At 31.6% G+C, this 22,162-nt stretch overlaps 1 protein-coding gene across 1 annotated transcript; it reads right to left on the bottom strand.

The window, feature by feature from the left end:
- Window positions 1–635: 635 nt before the first annotated feature.
- LOC124899491 lies at window positions 636–21,760 on the bottom strand. Its single transcript, XM_047414385.1, has 11 exons — window positions 21,502–21,760; window positions 21,255–21,397; window positions 21,014–21,142; window positions 20,775–20,894; window positions 20,633–20,713; window positions 20,331–20,452; window positions 20,159–20,225; window positions 19,813–20,077; window positions 19,578–19,725; window positions 19,413–19,502; window positions 636–858 (listed from the first exon to the last, which is right to left on the bottom strand). The coding sequence occupies exons 1-11, from the start codon at window positions 21,758–21,760 to the stop codon at window positions 636–638; spliced, it is 1,647 nt and encodes a 548-aa protein (XP_047270341.1).
- Window positions 21,761–22,162: the final 402 nt, after the last annotated feature.

The raw sequence follows: 22,162 nt of genomic DNA, 5'->3' as shown, positions 1-22,162 counted from the left end.
AACTACCACTTCTTAATCTATAAACAAAATTCAATCAAACAAAAAAAAAACATATAACATGCATATATATTTCAGATGATTAAAATGCATATGTATTTTGATCAAATCATAATTGCAACCAACACTGAAAAATACATATCAAATGTACTAAAAATACATATAGACAGTAGATTGTTGTGGTAGTTAAACTAAAATAACATGCATATGTATTTTGATCATATCAAAAATACACAAACACTGAAAAATACAAATACTCAAAAATGCATATCAATTATACTAAAAATACATATAGGTCAAAATTATCCAGCTGTACTAAAAATACATATCAACTATAATAAAAATATATATCAACTATACTAAAAATATATATATCCAAATACTATTCATGAGTAGTTAATTCAACAATATATTTTCACATAATCCCTAAATATCATCATAACAGAAAATACATAATTACTTGAACACAAAAAAAAATACATTTACAAACAAAAAAATACCTCTTTCTCACTTTTTTCTTCAGATTCATTATAAGATTTGTCAACATCGTCTTCAATATCTTTAGATTTCCTTTTCTTCTTGTACCATTTTTTAGTTTTTTCCTCCTTTGGAGAAGGATTTTTCTTCAACCCTTTTTTTTAAAAAAATTTCGTCATCTTCACTTCGTCGTTGCGAAACTTCGACCTAATCTCTTTCGATCTCCCAGATTTCCTCAACTGTAAAGGATTTGAAACAACAGTAACTAAATCTTCTTGAGTTAACCCAAGACTAAAAGATGGTGCATCAGACACTAATTTCATATTCCTTATACCACTGTTTGTAGGTGTTTTTGCAGTGTGTTCATCCATTAAAACACAAAACCTTAAAAATTAAATTTCCAATGAATTAAAGTAGGAAAAAAAAAACGCTCACATGAAAAATGCGATTAATAATTACCTGAAATATGGGAGGCAAATCCTTATCACAGATCTTGCAAGAATCGTGCAAAAAGCAATAAAATTGAGAGAGAGTGATGGTTAATGGCGGAAAAATAGGAAAAAGAAATTTAAATTAAGAAAAGATAAAGAAGGAGGAGTGAAAAGGGGATTTTAGCACAGTAAAAAATTTAGGCGGCAAAAAAATAGGGACCACTTAAAATAATGCTACATATGTTATAGAATGTAATTAGGAAAAAGTGTTGCTATTTTTTTGTAATTAAGTAATTAAGTATGTTAACATATGCATTTTTTCCTTAAATAAATAATATTTAAATTATGAAAATTAAAATGAATAGATACATTAATTTAGGGGTGGAAAAACTGATATACATAAATTTTTAATTACTATTGGAAGGTGAAGGAAACAGATGTTGAATATTTGAATGTAATATTGTAAATATAAACATTAATTGTACATTTGCAATAGAAGGTGGAAGGTGAAAGAAATTCTAAACTCAATAGATCACCATTATGACATTCATTTTGAAATATATTTGACCATTTTTTCGAAGTAAAACAATCATATCACATTTTGTACTTAATATCTACTAAAATTTTATTATATATTGGAATGTAAATTTATATTTTTGTACAAATATATTAAATAAATAAAATTAATTAAGAATTATAAAGATTGGAGATGGAAGAATTCAGGAATACATATTAAGATTACTAATAAAGAAGACAATTATAATGGAAGTTGAAAAGTTGATGAATTAAATGAATAATATTTGAATTATGAACACTAAAAAAAATAGATACATAAATATAGGGGCAGAAAAATTGATATACATAAATTTATAATTACTATTGTCAAGTGAAAGAAATATATATTGAATATATTGAATGTAATATTGTAAATATAGACATTAATTGTACATTTGCAATAGAAGGTGGAAGGTAAAAGAAATTCTAAACTTAATAGATTACCATTATGGCATTCATTTTGAAATATATTTGACCATTTTTCAAATGTGTAAATTTATATTTTTGAACAAACATATTAAGTGAATGAAATTAATTAAGAAATATAAAGATGGGAGATGGAAGAATTCATGAATACATATTAAGATCTCTAATAAAGAAGACAATTATAGTGAGAGATGAAAAGTTGATGAGTTAAATAAATAATATTTGAATTATCAATTATGAAAACTAAAATAAATAGATACATAAAGAAGAAATAGTCAAAAAAAGGAGAAAAAAGATAATAGAAACCGTGGCTTTATAAGTATACCACATCATCAAATTTCTAACTCTCCTTTATATATATATATATATATATATATATATATATATATTATTTTAAGTGTCAGCTATAACTACATAAATAAATCTGGAGGTAAAATGCAGTGCAAAACAAAGCGGAGAAAACAAAAATCACAATATGTTGCTATAGCCAAAGTTCTTCAACTTTGTTATTATTCCTATTAGCTCATGTAAACACTCAAAAATTGAAGAACAAAAGACATAAACATAGAAATCTAACAAATGACGCAACTAAAAATTAATAAGCAAATAAATAACGCTGAAAGCAAAAATGATGTGAAAATCATAGCCAGAGCTATAATAAAAATCAAAATTCATTTATAAAGCCTATGATAAAGCATGTCGTAGTACTATGGTAATACCTCATTCCATAATAAGTGGCGTTTTTATCCTTTTTATTTTATTTTATTTAAAATAAGAGAAAATTAACTAAATAAACTTATTAGATTGTTTATTACAAGTTATAGCAACTCTTTTTAATTTTCAAGTCATAACAACTTTCATTTAAAAAAATACTTTAAAATGTAATTTTCATTTTTTAAAAAAAGACATATCAAAAGAATTACAAAATAGGAAAATAAAGATTTAATATAACTACTCTACAATATTCTTTCCTTAAATGTAGTTAACCTTAATAATTGATATTAATCTCATCCCCAAATTCCTCAACTGTTATTTTTTCTCCTATTTTAAGGCCTCTATTGGGAGGTTCATCTTCATACACCTTCATAATTTTTTGCACACAACTTTACTGTTACAATATACCAATTTCAGAATTCTTTTTTGTTTATGCACACAATTTTACTGTTCCAGTATTCCAGTTTCAGTTTTTTCTTGTTTTATGCAACTTTTTATGATTTTTTTTTGAAAGAAAAGCAAACATAAGTTATTGTTGTGTTATTAAAATATGAATTTTGATTATTTGTATTCAATCATGATACCTTACGGAGAGAGATGGAATTCGTTAGCTATGTTACATTATTTAGCAAATTGATATTTTGAAATCAAACTTATTTAAAAAATTAAATATTATTTTTGTAATGTTTTTTCTTAAATTCGTTGTGGGTTGCATGATGATATTTTGGAATCAAACTTATTTAAGAATTAAATGTTTTTTCTTATTTAAAGAATTTTGTTAAATTTGTTACTGAATGTTTATGAGTTACATGAATAAAGCAAGAATTATATAATCGTTATTGAAACAGGTATATCTAGGGACTTTGGTATTGACGGAATTATGAATGATGCAAGTAAAAACTACAACGTATTAGTAGATTTCATTGTATAATATTGGTATGTCTTATATATTTTTTTGTTTATTTTGAAAAAAGTAATCAAACATCATATTATATGAAGTATGTTATGAAAAAGTAATCGTTTTCTTTCTCAAAGAATGATAGTAAGTCCTTTATACATTACTTTATACATGACTTAAATTTTATGTGCATTGCTTTGTGTATTGAAGTTGTTTGTGAATGTAGGTAAAATCATCAAATGAATTCCTGCATACTGTAATTAATGGAGCGAAAAGATTCATTGTTTGTTTGAGAAGCAGAAAGTGCAATTGTGAAGAATTTCAATTAGTTAAAATACCATGCTCTTATGCTATGATTGCTATTACGTATAGAAACCAACATGGCGAGAACTATTGCTCACCTAACTGTAGCAACAAAAATTTCAGAGATATACTTATGTCATACCAGTTGAACCTCTTCCTTATGAAAGTACATGAAAAATATCATGTAAAGTATTGGATGAAGTTGTATTGCCACCGGATTCAAAAAGACCTCCCGGTAGACCATGTTATGAAAGATGAAAAATACCAAATGAAGAAAGTGTAAACGTTCAAAGGTTACATGTAGTAGTTGTCATCAAGAGGGGCACCATAAAAAGACATGCCACAAACATGCACCACCTGCTTAAGATCGAATATGTGTTTTCTTACTTTATTTTGATTTTAAATATTTTTTTTGTTTAAATTGTTTATGCTCAATAAATTCTAGTGTTAAGATTTGTCCTGTCTTAAATAATTTATGTTCAAGAGTATTGATTTTTGTTGGTTTTGAATGATCAATTTTTCTTTATCATTTATGTTATGTTGTTAGCTGACTTATAAAGCGTTTTCAATAATTTATGCACATGTTGATGTAGATTGTTTATAATTCTCAAAAGTTTATTTATTACTTTAAGGTGTTGCAATCCGTAAACAATCTTTCTTCATACACAGGAAAATAGGTTTTGCACATTTTGATGTTGCTTGTATATTAATTCTCAAAAATTTGTTTATTAATTTATGATTACATTGGAATACGACTAAAAAAACTCATCTACTATATGTAATTTGCCTTTATAATGGATAAACTATTATAAAAAGAAAAATAATCAAACTTATTTTAATTACTAATGATAAGAAATTACATATATAAGTATGAAAAGTTAATATATGTATGAACATACAATCAATAGAACTTATCTACTATATGTAATTTGCCTTTATAATGTCAAATTTGTTATGTGATAATTAAATTTGAATGCAATAATTAAATAAACGTCAATAATATCAAAGTTAACAAAAAAATCACTCCCATAAACTTTCTGATAAGTGATACAACAATAACGACAAAATATAATTAATTAAGTTTAACAACACATATATTGAACAAAAAATGTTTGAACCTAATAAAAACAAGACAAAAACACAATAACTAAATAAAAATGTCTACAACAATCTTGTTTTGTGACTGGAATGATCTTATCCTTTAACTTTCAAAACTAAATTAAAATGACTACGATAATGCATACCCTTTTTATTATAATGCAGTGCTTAGCACCAAAAGATAAATAAATAGACAAGTAACCAAGCCACTGGAGGTTACTGTCCTTTAGTCTTTCTTCAGCAATTTTTAGAAGTAAAACGTGAAAAAATTTAGAAGTTAAAAGAAGAGAAAAAGAAGTTGAAAAATGGTAAAGAGTTAAGACTTTTATTGGTAATGAAAGATCGTAAAATGTAAAAAGTGTAGAAGTAAGTTAATTATTAAAGTTAATAAAAAGTAAGAAATCAAGTCTTAACTTTAAAAAATATATTTACCATATATGACTCCTTAAATTGTGAACAAACTTTAATACTTCTTTATTAAAATAAAAGAAAATCATTGATACCAGTAATATAACTTGCCTTAATTATCCAAAGATTTAATGAAGAGTGATAAATGTTAAATACTAAAACTAAGAAAATAATATAAATAATAATATTAAAAAAACAATTTTTGAATATTTTATTGAATTTTTTTTCTAAAAAATTGTTATAACTTGTAAATTATTTCTTTAATCTAGTAATTGTTAAAAGTTTTGCTATAACTCATAATAAACAATCTAATAAGTTTATTTAGGATAATTTTCATTCGACCCTAATTGAAAGTCAAATCAACTTAAACCATTCACCTTACCATGTACCCCACCCATTTGATAATTTTCCTCGTAAGAAAATAAAAGAAACAACAACCCACCACACCTTTTCTATCTTTATCCAAAAGTAACAAATCCACAACAAAATAAAACCCTTACTATATCAAATGTTGACAACTCACCCCCCATCCCTACGTACCCCTCCTAGACTTCCCTTACCCTTCACGTTTTTTCCCACACCTACACACACTCATGCACAACAACAATATATACATACCCATATACACAATAAAATGGACATACCTCATAATACATATACAGACCCTTCCATTTCTCCACTGAGGAACACACACACAGAGTAACAATGAAGACCCACATATTGAAAGAAGAAACAGTGAGAGATAACAGAGAAAATTGGCATGAATAGTAGAGGAAAATCGGCGTGAACAGTGAAAAATGATAAAATTTAATTGAAATCGGATCCACCAGTGAAAACCGATAAAATTTCACCGAAATTGGCTCCACCATTGAAATCGTAAAACCCAATCCACCACCAGCTCTCTTCCTATATTTTTTCGACCAAAAATCTTATAATGAACCTTCAGGTCATTTTTTATATTTTCTCTTATTTTTGCTGGTAGAGATACTCTATAGCTACCCCAAGTTATTTATGACTTGCTGGAATTGACAATTCGATTATCGGGCAGTTCGCTTGTTTTTTAGAGCCAACTCCCTATTTGAAAGTTTTCGCTGGTTTCAAATGGCCACCGAACAAAAATATTAATTAAATGACAACCAATGCAAATTCTGACTGCGCCAGTAGCTCTGGAATATCTATTTTAGGCTAGAAGGACTCTTGGTTCGGGTCCCGAGACACCCGAGCTCATCTCGACCTATTGATTAAAAAGTTAAGAAAATGAAAATTGGGTATGGAACCCACATTTCATCAAAACAACCTTGGATAGAAATTTTGACTGTGTCATTGAGTCAAGAACGTTGGTGTGGTTACATAATTTATTTTTGCGTATATGGAATTTCAAGGGCTTGGCGGGGATTTGAAAATTTTCAAATCCACTGCTGTTATCTGGTACATCACAATCGCGAGCCAAGAGTTGTGATTGCGATACTCCCGGAAGGCCTCAAGTGCCACGGTCGTGGTGGCTTGTTGCGATAGTGATTAGTGGTGCAGCCCAATATACCACGATCGTGAAGGTTGGGTTGTGATCGCAGGATCCGAATACCTGAGACAGGTATAAATAGGTCATTTGAACCCAATTTAGCTCATTTTTCACCTATTTTCTTGAGAAATAAAACCCTAAAAGGGGAGATATCTTGAAATTAAAGTTTGTGAGTGATCTAGGAGCTTGGCTAACATCTATTTTTGTGATTTATCTTCAATTTGTGGTAAGATTCCACCCTTTTCATGGAAAAATTTTCCATTTCTTATTCTAAAATCTCAAAACCTTGGGGGCTTGATTCTATCCCCAAATTAGCTGGAATTACACTCATTTTTTAGGATAGTAATTTCTTAAGCATGTGGCAATGTTGGGTTGACTTCGGAAATGTGATTTTCTATAAATGTGATCCACATGAGATTTTGAGTGATTTTTGGACTCGAAGCACAATAGTGCAATTGGGAATCATTATTCTTGTATTGATGAGTAGATGTGATTTTGATAGCTTGTCATATTGCGGAAGCTTCTCGAAAGAGAAAAACGGTGATTTAATGGATCTTTAAGCTTTCTTCGATGTCGAGGTAGACTAGGCTTTCTTCCTTATTAGATTAAGCTAGTTTATCGTATTTTATGATATTGTGTTAGATTTGGTATGGGTTTAGGTGTTGGTATTATGAATTAAAGTGTTTTGAGTTATTTGGGTCATTTAGGCTAATCGAAAACCATAAATTTGGCATACTTAACCTAGTTGCTTATATTTTAGGTGAATTTTCTATCTTAAGGATAATTGAGGCTTATTTAACATATAAAAGTAGATTTAGATACTTTAAACCTAGTTCAAATAAGATTTTCCTAAAATATTACTTCGGGGATTAGAAATGGGCCCTTGACCCACCTGGCTAAGATGCATGTTAGTTTTTGTAGGCCTTTATATGCCTCTTAGACTCTTGAAAATGCTTATTGAGGTAATATTGAAAAATTTGGACACTTGATAGTATGTTGATTGATATGAAGGTTGATGTCTATTGATTATGCTATTGCTTATGTTATTGATGATACTATTGACTATGTTGATATGTTTATATTTACCGGTTCAAGATGATATAATTATCGATTTAAGTTTGGTTATTGATGATATAATTACCGATTCAATTTCGACTATTGATGATATAATTACCGGTTCAAGTTCAGCTAATGATGATATAATTATCGATTCAAGTTCAGCTATTGATGATATAATTATCGGTTTAAGTCCAGTTATTGATGATATATTTATCAATTCAAGTTTGGCTATTGATTATATATACATATCAGTTCGAGTCTAAATATGGATATTATGCTATGATAAGATATTTATTATGATATGTTGACATTGAGGTGTGAGATTGATAATCTAGCTAAGTCAACAACGAGGAAATGGTTATAATGTGACATAATATAAATAGATTCTAGTGAAATAATGACTAGTTGATAAGTGATGTTTAGTTGATAAAGGATGATTTATCGATACATGAGGACTAGTTATCACATGATGGCTAGTTGATAAGTATGGATTAATTGGCAAGTGATGAATATGGACAATCATTGATTTTAGTGTGTCACGACTTGGATGAATTCCAATTGAATTATGAGAGTTAATAAATGATGGTGGTGGGATATGCTATCTTGTTTGTACCATCAAGGCTTATGGGGGCTTGTGATAGGTTATTTACTTTTCCGCACTAATTGGTGTATGGGTGCCAATTTTGTAGTTATGATTGCTTGTGTTGATGTTTATGTTACTTTATGCTATTATTTTTGTTTATTTACTTGTTTATGTACAACGACATTGTAGATGATTCAGGTTTGTTTCTACCTTGACTTAGTTATGTTATCTTACATTTTATCATTCTTATATCATGATTTAGCTCAATCTACTGATAATGCATACTGCTCAGTCTACTGATAATGCATACTGAGTATCCATTATTTTGGTACTTATACTACACTTCTATACTTTTTTGGCGCAAATTCAAGTACTAGCCGTCGTTGATTCGTCTTCGTGCGGTGTTGATATTCGGAGATAGGGTAAGCTCTTGGAGTTTGAGTCGCCTATTTCCTTCTATCTTTTCTTATTCAATCTTTTGTTTTAATACAGATATATTGACTACTCTAGATACTTGGATTGTATTTCTATTTCTAGATTTTCTTGTACTGGCTCAACCAGGTCATGGGATGGTATCTATGTTGACTATCTTTATCTATTTCAAATATTATGTTTATTTATAAGTTGTGTGGTCGATTTTTGACTTGATTGGGTATTTTCCACCAAGTTAACCCATTGTGTTTAACTCCAGGTTATGGTTTGACTTACCTACTGGTGGGATAGAGTAGGTGCTATCATGACTCATAAATTAGATCGTGACAAACCCACCCCAAAACTCCCAATCCCATCATTTTTCGTCATCGCCTGAGCTCGCCTGAGCTCCAGAAAAGACACTATCTCCACCATCCAATGGAAACACGTAAACCAACGAGCGAGACCATCCTTCCTAAAAACTCAATCAAAAACTAGTGTCGAACCTCAAAAAAAACACTTAAAAGACCAAACCCCTCACAACTATTGAGTTCACTTTTTAGATCATTTTCCATTAAGTTTTAGTTCTGCCGGGATTTGCTTGCGATTATTTTAGTCTCTTTAGGGTTTCGGGTTCATTGGGTTTGATTCGGAGGTTCGATTCAAGGTCGAATTTTGATTTGAGTTAGCAGATTCGTATTGAGGCTTGATTCGAGGTTTTCGGGTGCGGATTCTGTATTATTCCTTGAGTAATACTTGATTTCAAAAGCTTTAAATTGAGGTCATTGTGTGTTGGTTGGTCCTTGTTAGTGGTGAATAGTTGTTTGTTTTGATTCATTGTTTGGTTCCCTTAGTTATGGATTGTGTGATGAAACGATATCTTACTTGAGAATTAAAATCAATTATTCAGGAAGGGAATCGAAAAATTCATTAACTCAATAACTTTAATTAGTTTATTTCAAGTTATTATTATTAATTCGGATTGTTTTCATTTGATATTAGTAACATGATAGGTTGAAAATGGAAGGCAAATGGTAGGTCGGCTAGGCAAATTTAGGAATTCTGGGTTGTTGAATGATGAAATTGATTTGTTTGTTCTAATTTATTTCATTCATTCAAATGTACTTATTTGATTGGGGAATTCGTAGAGAAAAATTATACTTATTCACCTAGGAATGCTACAAAGTGTGATTTATGCAGAGGATATTCGTGATCAAGTCTCGAGGCGTCGGGTAGAGCATAGTTTAGGATAATTTAAATCAGTTTAGGTTTTTATTTCAGTACTTTTTTATTTTTGGAACTGTATAAATTGGACTTTGGACATTATTTTTTGAAACTTTGGTTGTTTGTTTGCGTATGTGTGCTATTTGTGAGTTTGTCACCGCATAGTGTCATATTAGCTGATATAACTTAATGAAGCAATCACGATCGAACCACAGAACCAATGGGTGCCTAACACCTTTCTCTCGGTCAATAGAATTCCTTAATCTGAATCTCTATTCATGGATCAGTTTTAAGAGTCAACTGTATTTGAAAAGAAAATTTAAAAAGGTGACTTGGCACACTAAACAATGCCAAGTGCCGAATATGAAGTTAATTACAAAAATCCTTTTTCGAAATGCATTTTCTTTGGTCACTTCAATAAATAAAAATCCTTTTCGAACCTAAAAATAATCTCTTTCAATAAAAAAAAAGGGGGTGTGACAGCTCTGGCGACTCTACTGGAAATTTTTAGAAAGCTTCATTGTTGAGTTGTATCGGCTTAGTTGACACTATAGGTGTATAGACACCTTATTTGTGTTATTATTTTATCATTATTGAGTGCCTACGTGTTATTTTTTTTTACAGTTTTTTCTTATGTGTTATCGATTTATAACTGGCATCATATGTATTACCTCGAATCGTTTCTTTCAGAATAAGTCTCGGAGTGCACATCGTGTATAGGAGGTGGAGCCGTCGAACATATGGAGTGGGTGAAAAGCAATCATAGCCACCATCGATCATACGCTCTCCCGAACAACCTTGTTAGTTGAACCCCAGCCTAGGTCGGCCTTTAGATCAGTTTTATTTGCATCATCTTGAGACCTAGTGAGACCCATTTAGTCCTTTATAGGAGACTTATCCCTAAGCATTCCTATGTGCTATTTGTTGCATCTTTGAGGATAAAAGGGTAATTTGACGGACTGATTTAGGGAGGCATGTGCTAAAAGTTGTTGGAAAATATTTGTTTAGGCAAGGGTGATTAAGAAAAAAAAGATGTCAAAAAATCAAAGTAAAAAAAAAAAAAGAATTTCGTAGTTTGTGGAGTTTCACTTTGACTTTTGTTTTCAGAATACAAAAAATTGAAAAAAGATTTTACCTTTTGTATGTTTTTCCATAAAAAACAAAAATCAAAAAGAATTTTCCTTTATTTCCTTTAGCATGCATTCACAACTTGAAGTTTTCAAAAATATTTTTTCGTTTTTGATAGGAGTTATATATAGTTTATATAGAAGAAAATCCAAAAATATGTTAAAAGTTTTATACATTTCATATAATGAAAATGACAAAAAGATTTTTCTTTCAGTGTCTTCATGTTTTCTGCGTCGAAAGTTTTAGAAAGAATTTTATATTGTTGCGGCTTTATTTTTGAATAATTTCATATGAAAATATCAAAAGATTTTTCTTTCATAGTTTTGTATTTCATTTGTATATGAAGTTTCAAATCGAAAACGCAAAAAAGATTTTATAGAAATTTTTCATCATTTGTTTTGGTCTTGTCTGTTAAATCAGGGTGCAATATATTATTTAGTCTTTAATGTTTCAATCTTAATGAATTATGCACACTTGATTCTCCTCTCTTGGGTGTGAGATACGTAGTTCTTGAGTTGATCTTATTTAAAAAATTCAAAAAGATTTTCTTCACGCTTTATTTAGGGTTGGTATCACATATACGTCTTTAAAAAGAAAAATACAAAAAAAATTCATTTACTAGTTTTAGGTTTCATTTTTATATGAAATTCAAAATTGAAAACTCAAAAAGATTTTTATGTCAATATCTTTTGAAAATAAATAATAAAAGAAAAAAATTCTTATTCTTCACTAGTTCTTTCACGTGATGTTTCATATGAAAAACTTTTTAAAAAGATTTTTTTTTGATAATTTTAGGTTTCATTTTAGTCGTAAATTCAGAGTCGAAAAATCCAAAAAGATTTTTTCAATATATTTTGAAAAAAAAAAATTCTTTTACTCTTCTTTTTAGATTAGTTGTTTCAAACATTTCTTCTTATGAAAAATGCTAAAAGTGTTTCCTTTGGTAATCATAGGTTTCATTTTGCATGGGGGTTTTAAAGTTGAAAAATTCAAAAAAAAAAAATTGTCTACTTTTGAAAATTTGTTATTTTGCTTTTCCTCTAATATTTCAAGAAAAAAGGAAAAAATAAAAGAAATAGAGTTTGATTGGCCATTTTATGCCAAAACTTCATGAACTACGCACACTTGATTCTCCTCTTTCAGGGGTGAGATACGTAGGCACCCTCTAGGGTTCGGTGATATTTTAAAAAAGAAAAAAAATGAGCTTTGAGAAAGTGTTGAACTCTAACGCATTTGTTATCTTGTTCAGTTAGTTTAAGGTGGTTGCTTTGTGACATTTAGACTGGTCCTTCGTATTACACCAAGCCCAACGAAGAGTTAGTTATGTCCAACACGGATATTAAGAGTGACATCATGGATCAGACAAAGAGTCAGGAAAATGAAAGTTTAAAGCAAAAGATTTTGAGACTAAGGAAACAAATGACCAAAATGCACCGAGCTTGGACTAGTGGATTGTCTCCTCCCCCATTTCCCGCTATTGAACCTACAAATATCTTTAGTTTTCCATCAATATTGCAAACTCAGTTTCATAATGTTGTTGATGACATGTATTAGAGTTTACTCCACGCCAACAACATCCCAACGCTTCTACCATTCATTCCCTAGCTCCTCAATATAAATCTATCATATTTCCCGCACCACCTACCATTTGTGCTTTTGTTGGTCAACCCTCTACTGAGGCTCCCACCTTGGATATTTGTGCAACGGTTGTGTTTACCCAATCTACTAGTGAGTATATGATCAATACTCTTGATGATCACTACTATACTCCTGAGCCTATATCTAAGTTAACTGGACCACAAAAATTTCTTACCAAAAAGCTTAGCACGGCAGAAGAGCTAGAGAAAATGTCTAGAAAAATGAAGAATATGGAAAAGGATATGAAAAATTCTCTGGGACTTACGGGTTATAAAGATGTTTCATATAAGGACTGGGTCATGGTTTCAAGTTTTAACCTTCCTCTTATCTTTAAGATATCGGAATCTGAGGAGAATGATGGGTATGAGGATGATGTAAGACGCTTGGGACAAAATTGCAATCAATTGAAAGGGAGCTGGAGGAAAGAAGAAAAAAAATATATCTATTGTTGTGTTGGGGCCACAATAGAGATCGAGAGATCTAACTCACTAATAATGTCGTCCTCAACCCCGAGCCTATACACCAGATCCACATACTCACCTGCAATAAGGTTCCTCTCTTCAAAATTCAAAATATTCCACTCTTAGTTCTTAGTATCCTTTGAACAAAGCACAACTATATACTCATCCATCGTCTTATCCATAATGACATGCACTGATCCCTCAAAATCGTACTTCACCCTCACATATTCGCCAAGGCACCCCTAAGTCCAATTTTCAACGCAGGCCAGAATTTGCAAAGAGAAAGAAGTCAAGGGATAATTTCGCACCAATTGGGAAATCGTATACCAGTTTGTTCCAAAAATTAAGACAATGGGGCATGATTACTCCTCTTTTTGGATATACTCCTGACTCTCATTCAATAAATTTTGATCCTAATGTACGATGTGCATATCATTCTAATGTTCAGAATCACAGTACTGAAGATTGTCGTACTTTGAAAAGAGAAATAAAAAGAATGATCCAAGAAAAATTAATTGTAGTGTAAGACATTGACACTACGAGCGTCAGACAGAATCCTTTACCAACATATGGTAATACACAATACGTGGGAAGTAATGAATTAAGCATGGGGATTCAGAACTTATTTGTTGAGGGAATGTATTTGACGGTGATGAAAGCTCTAGTCATGCTGATGTGCAAACTAGTGGCTAAGATGTCAAGCTCAGCAATTAGGAAGACACTTCCCTCCTTACCAGAAAGAGGTTTTGGTAGTTTGTTTTGTTATCTTTTCTGTTATCCGTATTATTTTAGGGTTGTACTTCAGAATCTATCTTATTTTTGTTTCTTTGTCGATTACTTTCAAACACTTCTATCTTTCCTTTCAACTAAATGAAGTGTCCCTTTTTATTTTGCTTTTTTAAAATGGTTGTTTGTATGTTTTCTTTACACAGTACATTTTATATTGGTTCTAGTGATATGACATGCTAGCAAAATTTTCAGTCAGATCTTAAAATCAGTTTAATAATGAAGCTTGAAATTAGAATATTAAAATTAGAAAAAAGTATCTGAGAAAATAGGTAGAGTGTTGAGATATTTGGTGATCGAGTTGAAGCCTCACTTGGATATATTAAGGCAATTCACTTGAATAGACTGAGGCAATTACTTTAAGAATCACAGGAATAACTTGATCGTCAATTGAAAGACATATCTCAAACATTTTGAACTGGGTCAAATAGTTAAGGAATGATCTCCTCTAACAAGGGAAACAAAAGGAAAATTTGCTCCACTAAAGCATGAGTCATTCAACGTGAGGTGTGTACAACAAAAATGGAGTTGGATGTTTGACAAGTGCAGAAGAAGAAGTGACACGCATGCTCAGTGCAGGTTAGTATTGTTAAAAAATGTCATAAATGATCTTCATCGTCCACTTTCATATTGGATGTTATATACTTGCATTTTAAGGATTGATACGGCAAAGGCATTTCATTCTACTATCCAAACATTGTGTCATCTTTTGTTTATCCTTTTCTGAGCGTTAGTTCTATTTTCTTTTGTACCTCACTTTTGAAATCAAGATAGAGTTAGAAAAGTTTAAAAAGAGAGAAATGTCGGGCAAAAGAATAGTCAGAAAAAATTAAAAAAAAAACAAAAAAAAAGTTTCAAGAAAAATAGAATCAAATAAAAGAAAAAACAAGGAACCAAAACCGAATAGAAGAACAAGTTGCTGGAACTGCGTTTGACCTAATTCTTGCAATGAAAAGATACGTAGGTAACCCTATTCTGGATTTGGTCCAACCAAATAAATAATTTAGAATTACCCAGTCAAAAAAAATTGGGCAAGAGTTAATTTTCATTGTTTAAGTCGATTCCAAAAGTTGTAAATCCCCCCATTTCAAGTGTCGTTTGAGCCTCATGTCATCCTTTCTTTCTCACCATATCTAAACGCCACGTTAGAACCAAAGAAAGACTTTCGTATCAATCTTTGAGAATGCTAAGAATAAACATGTGAGGGGTGTATTTCGTTGTGTTTTGGATACTACTTGTCTTCATTAGCATAAGAAATCAGGAGGAAAATGAAATGAGAGAGTGTTATTGGTGAAAACCCTCACGAATACCGTAAGATAATTGTGAGTTAATAGAAATAAAAATGATAGAGTCTTACTAATGAAAATCCTCATGGGCACCGTAAAATGATTGTGAGTTAAGAGAATAAAATGAGAGAGTTTTATTGGTGAAAACCCCTACGAGTACCATATGATGATCGTGAGTTGAAAAAAATAAAAAATAAGAGTGTCTTATTAGTGAAAAGCCTTACAGAAATCGTAAGGTGATGGTAAGCTGAGGAAAATAAAAATGAGAGTCTTGTTGGTGAAAACCTCCATGGGCACCATAAGGAAATGACGATATGAAAGAATAAAAATAAGAGAGGTTTGTTGGTGAAAATTCATCAAGACATCACTTGCCAAATGAAGACTATGAATTCAATGAGCTTAAGGAAGCAACTTAGTTTTAGGGTCATTAATTCAACAACAATTGGTGAAAAGTTTGGATGGAAATATCAGGCGACTTGATAAAAAATACATGTCATAATCATTAGAGCTGGCTGTCATACTCAGATAATTTATTTATTTATTTATTTTCAAAAAGGGGGAATTCGTTGTCTTTTTTTCTTTTATATATTTCTATTTTTGTTCTCTTGAGTCTGTCATTCAAATGTAAAATCATTGTCATTTTTCTTGTGTCTTTGAGTCAAATCCATGTCAAAACAAGTAAGAAAGGATTTCAAAACTTGTTACCCACCTCTTTAATTGCACATAGCAAGACAAAAGCCAGCATGTAAAGATGGCATGATCTATAGCAAAGCAAGGTATTCGAAGAATTTTCATCAACGGAAAGGTTATAAACTCATGGTAATACAAAGTTTCAATGGAGTTTAGTTGGGAGATTCCGTAGACAGAGATACTGTATTTGCTTCAGAGTCACTCTTAATAGTTTAAGTTTGGATCAATGGTACAACAAGTTAATGATATATGCTAATGGTTGGAAGCAAGATTAAATGTGACAAGTGCAAGAGCAATCACCTCAAAAGCTAAATCCACAAACCAACCATCATGTTTTTAAACTTACAAATTTTCTTTGTATTAAACTGGAACACATGTTACCTTCAAATCAAGGACTTCAGAGCCTAAATATCAAAGGCTGCAATTCCTCACTTCTGCAAATATAAGAGGCAATGTTGCTGTACAGGTTTGGTAATCACAATTATGGTAAAACTCATCATCCTGTACCCCTAAGATCATACTTTCTAATTTGGCTTTTTTATATTTCATGGCTATGAGGTCCACTTCCTAATTTGATCCTTTAATCCTAAAAGATACATCTTTTTAGTCAGAAACTTTCACTTTTACTCTTTAGAGACGCACTTGTTGGTCTTAGTCATTCAATTTTATACTCAAAAGATGCATTTGTGGATCAAAGTCTTGATTCATCTTTGCATTATGCATTTTGCAACTAGTTGTAATTGGGTTTGACAGTCAGAAAAGTTTTTTGATAATAAGATGAGGCAAAATAATTTCATTCATGTTATTTAGAACTTCAATTTAGGAGCCTCCTGAAAAATGAGGCTTTATTTTTTTTAGAAAAATGAGATCTCTCTTTATCATAACCTTTGTTCGATATAATTTTTGTTCTAGTTTTGATTTTGATTTTGATTTTTGGATCCCGCCTGAAGAACAGAGTGAAAAAATTGAAAGTTAGGAGCCCACCTAAAGAACAGGGTGGAGAAATTGCAAGTCAGGAGCCCGCCTAGAGAACAGGTTGAAGAAATTACAAGTCAGGATCTCGCCTGAAGAACAGGATGAAGAAATTAAAAATGAGGAGCCCGCCTGGAGAATAGGGTAAAGAAACTGCAAGTCTGGAGCCCGCTTGGAGAACAGGGTGGAGAAATTATAAGTCGGGAGCCCTTCTAGAGAATAGGTTGAAGAAATTGCAAGTCAGGAGCCTACCTGGAGAATAAGGTGAGAAAATTACAAGTTAGGAGCCTTCTTAGTGAATAGGATGAAGAAATTGCAAGTTAGGAGCTCGCCTGGAGAATAGGGTGAAGAAATTATAAGTCAGGAACCTGCCTCGATAATAGGGTGAAGAAATTGAAAGTCAGGAGCCATCCTGGAGAATAGGGTGAAGAAATTACAAGTTAGGAGCCCGCTGGAGAATGGGGTGAAGAAATAGCAAATCGGGATCCCACCTAGACAATATGGTGAAGAAATAGCAAGTCAGAAGCCCATCTGAATCATAGGGTAAAGAAATTACAAGTTAGGAGCCCGCCTGGAGAATAGGGTGAAGAAATAACAAGCCAGGAGCCTACCTGAAGAATGAGATGAAGATTTTTAAATTGAAAGTCAGGAGCCCACCTGGAGAATAGGGCAAAGATTTTCAAGTTCAAATTCAGAAGTCCCACCTAGATAACATGGTAGATTTTCAAGTTCATCCCCAATACTAGATTTTGCATGGAGAAAGAGTATATTTTCAAGTTTAACCCAAAGAAGATTAGATAATTTTTTCACTTTTGAAAGTATTGAAGGCTCTAGTCATGAATCAGGAGAAGCTGCATAGATAAGATTTTTATAATTTCATTTATCTTGTTAACTTGTAATTTTCATTTTTGATGTAATAATGGAGCCGCGAATCAGAACCTCAACAGGACCTCACTCGAATCTCCAACTCGGTATTATTCCCTCTCCTTTTCAACCTTGGGAACTACATATGACCTGATTCCCACATAACCTAGGATGGGTAGGATGTCCAAAATAAAAACCTGATTGTACTCTATCTTTCTATTTCTTCCCTTTGAATAATGGTCGAGTCAAATTTTATCTTGTTTTCTACTTCTTTGTTTGCAAACACTTTGTGTTTACAATCAAAGAGGAGCATGATGGATACATGTAATTTTGTTCCTCTAGAACATTAATTTGTCTCATTTCCCACACCCGTACCACGCACCCCACCCTATTCAATTACTCCTCCATAATGAACAAAATAACTAACCCCCTCTCCCCCTTCACATAGTTTAATCCTTATCAAATAACAACAAACACCTGTAACCATATGGACATCTCACCATCCTACCCTTCCCCATGGCCCCACCTACTCCTTAATTATATTTTTTACCCATAATAATGACTATAACAGACTAACAGACTCAACAACCAGACACCATTCACTTTACACTTTTACACCACCTCACTACATGGACCAATACACACTAACAAAAAAAATAGAGATCAATATATACACACACTAACAGGCAGTGAGAAAAAGAGCATACACACCCACTTATAGCATAGATAGATAAGAGGAGAATAATTCACAAAGAGGAGAGCCATATATATACAGACGTAAGGGGAATTAGAGAGAAAACCAGAGTAAGGAGAGAAAGGGTGAGAATATAAAGAGAGAGTGATCAAAAAATAGAGAGAGATGAGAACACGAGAGAGAAACAATGAAAATTAGAGAAAAATAGTGAGAAAAATAGATAGAAAAGAGAGAAAACAAGAGTGAAAACAAAGGGAGTGAAGGAGTATTTCACTCACAATTCATATTTTTCGGTGAAGTGTCACCAAAAAACGTATTCCACAGTCAACTCTAAACGAAAAATACTGGTCAAAGCCACAAGTTATCTCCATCACCAAATTTGACCACCATCCTCAAAATTCGATTGAAACCAGTAACAACAACCAACCTAAAATCTGGCAAAACCTATCTTTTTGTCTCAATTTTTGTTGAAAAACAATGATAGTTCTAGTTTCTATTGACCTCACTGAAAAACAACAACAATCAGTCCAGCGCCAAAATACATAGAGAAAATATTCGAGTTTAGGCAAAATAAAATTTGAGGTCGACATTATTAATTTGAATTTCATTATTGAAGTTCTATTTGAGGTTTTTCGATGCGAATTTTGTCTTTTCAATTGAGTAATACTTGATTTTGAAGCTTCAATTAAGTTCCATTCCTCATCTCATTCTTGACTAATCTTAAGTTTTGGTACTTTGTGTGGTGAATTCATGATGTGTGAATTTTGCAATGGAAGATAGTTTATGGAACCAATTCTTATCACTGACAAGTTCTACACCAAATTGCAATGGAACCGGCATGTTTGATTTATGCTTTCTGAAACGATCTTCGTTGTCCTTCCTGCCATAAGTATTGTGAAAATAGATTCAATATGATAAAAATCTAATCAGTTGAAACATACTAAAAATAACGTACTTTCGCTCATGTGTAGTAAGGAGTCCTTCCTTAATCCATTTCAAATACTTGTTCTCAATAGACAGATCATATGGACAACCGATAAAAGGTGTAAATGGATGTTTTTTGTTCAATATGGGTGAATCACATGATGCACTCGCAGAAGTACCTGAAAATTGAATGCATAAATATAAGATGTATTTATAGTGTAATAAATAATAAATACAAATATAATTAGACAAATATAATAGAGTACCAGATGATGATCCAAACTTTGTTGTAAAAGGAGACAAGTTCCAGCGACTAAGTTTTCTGTTCCTTTGCATTGGTACAGGTGTTGTATCATCCTTTATACATCTAGTTGGATGTATGATGATACTTTTCATCAAGTTTAAGCTTGGAAGGAGCTCATCAGGGATCTCATACTGTGATTCAATCTCCGGCCCTAATGTAGCAACACCATCATCCTTAATCACTTGTTCATCACTCGTATGTATTTGATGTGAATTTTCTTCTAGTATCTAAAAATACAAAATATACCATGTCAAATAAAAATACAAACACAGTTTATCTATAAAAGTTTTGCACAAATATGAATGTACCTCTTTTTTCTTTGGCACCTTATTAAATTGTATGTCATCATCCGGATCAACAATAAAATATGATGGACTAATATATGCGTCACGCATTTCCTTAGATACATAAATACATAAATATTAATACATATGGTATGTATACAGTTATACAATTTTAAATACAGTTATACATAGCTACCTATTGAGCTTAACGCTACAAGTATCACCCTGCTTTGGAGTACTAGAACGGTCAGTGCCAATATGTTGAGATGACGATTGAGAAACAACAGGTATATCTTCCACAACTTCAACATTGTGACCCTGTAAAAGATGGATGAATATGATAGACTAATATATTCTTCATATTTTTCTATATTGTAAGAAAACAGAAATGCAAACGTACTTGAAAAATTAATACATTGCATATATATACAATTATTAAATTTATTAATTTGATACCTGTTGTAGCTCAATCGTAGATGTATCAGACTAATTTGGAACACTGAAACGAGCAGCATTAATATCTTGGGGTGATGATTGAGGAACAATAGGTATATTAGCCGCAGCTTCAACATTAGGATCCTGTAAATGAAATTTGTTAGACTATAGTGTATATAGTGAAAGTAAATATTATTATAACTACTTTTTCGGCAATCTTGATTGATTTGATAGCTTTCATAACACCCATGAAGTGTTTAGTTATCAACTTGCGCAGATCACCGATCTCAGCCTTCACCTTCTTTACAAAAGAATCAAGGAGAAACTTGTGAAAAAAAATACAAGACATTTCAAGAAAATTAAAATTGTATTTATCAATTCCTGGAAAATGGAAAATTGTTTAGCCAAAATAGATTCTTCATCCGACTTGCTGCTGTAAGGTACATCAGTAGGAACATTGGATGGTTTGGCTTTAACTGTAGGCTTGAGAACAAATTTTCTTTTCTTTAGGATAGGCGGCTGCTTAGGAAGAGTCCTTCGAGGAACAGTTTTTTGAGTCACAACTTTCTTTATCTGATGTTTTGCAACAGGAGACAATGATCTCTTCGATGCTTTTAAAACAGAAGGGAAGGGTTGTTGTATTCTTCGAGGATGATTTGCTAGAAATATTTGAAGATGAAGGTACTGACTTCACTTGTTTCTGTTTCTTATGTGGTGGAGGATGCAATATCAACTTTTTTCTTTGCTTTGTTTTTTCAATAGCTGGTGGAGCATCTTGAAAATCATCATCTAAAGAAACATCATCTGAGGTTGTATCATCTACTGCATCTACAGAAGAGAAATTGTAAAATTGCCATTTCTCTAGAAGTAGGTGTTATATTTTTGTATACAACCTGAAAATAATAGATACATTAGTGTACTATTTTGAATACATGTAAATAACTCAATTCTAATGTAATAATGTAAGAGTAATGTCATAGTTACCGGATTGTCAACATCAGCTAATATGGCTTCAATGAAAACCTCAAAATGAGCATGTTTATCAGTGGTCTCCCAATTGAGTAATCTGGGAATCCTACTAGCATATTCGACAATAATTTTTGGATGAACAACAGAGCAACACTCATAAAGCCAAACTTGCATATCAAGTGGCATACCATGAATTCTATAGTACTGTTTCTGTGCATCCATCTTTTTTGGAAATAGACTTCAGTAAGTCCTTAAAAACTTTTTTACCCCATGGGTAATTTTTGTATTTACCATTATCAACCAAATGAATGTGAATCTTAGGGACAGATACACAATGCTTCTCGCCAGAAAAAATGAAGGTATTAATGAAATACAATATAGCAATCTTGACAGCATCATCATCATTACCCTCACCCCATTCTCGATTTTCAAAACATTTAATCAAAGCTACTTTTTTTACTATTTTTTAACCTCCAAAATACTGGAAAATAATCTAGTTAGGCTCTATATTTTCAATCCCAAAATCATCTTCATTAGCAACACAATTTAATCCTGTTATGATTAAAAATTTCCTAAGCATAAATTGAAGTGTCGATCCATTTACATATATCACCAGAGCATCTT

The sequence above is a fragment of the Capsicum annuum genome, chromosome 6 (genome assembly GCF_002878395.1).
Source record: "Capsicum annuum cultivar UCD-10X-F1 chromosome 6, UCD10Xv1.1, whole genome shotgun sequence".
NCBI lineage: Eukaryota > Viridiplantae > Streptophyta > Magnoliopsida > Solanales > Solanaceae > Capsicum > Capsicum annuum.
This window is presented reverse-complemented; position numbering and strand designations above follow the sequence as displayed.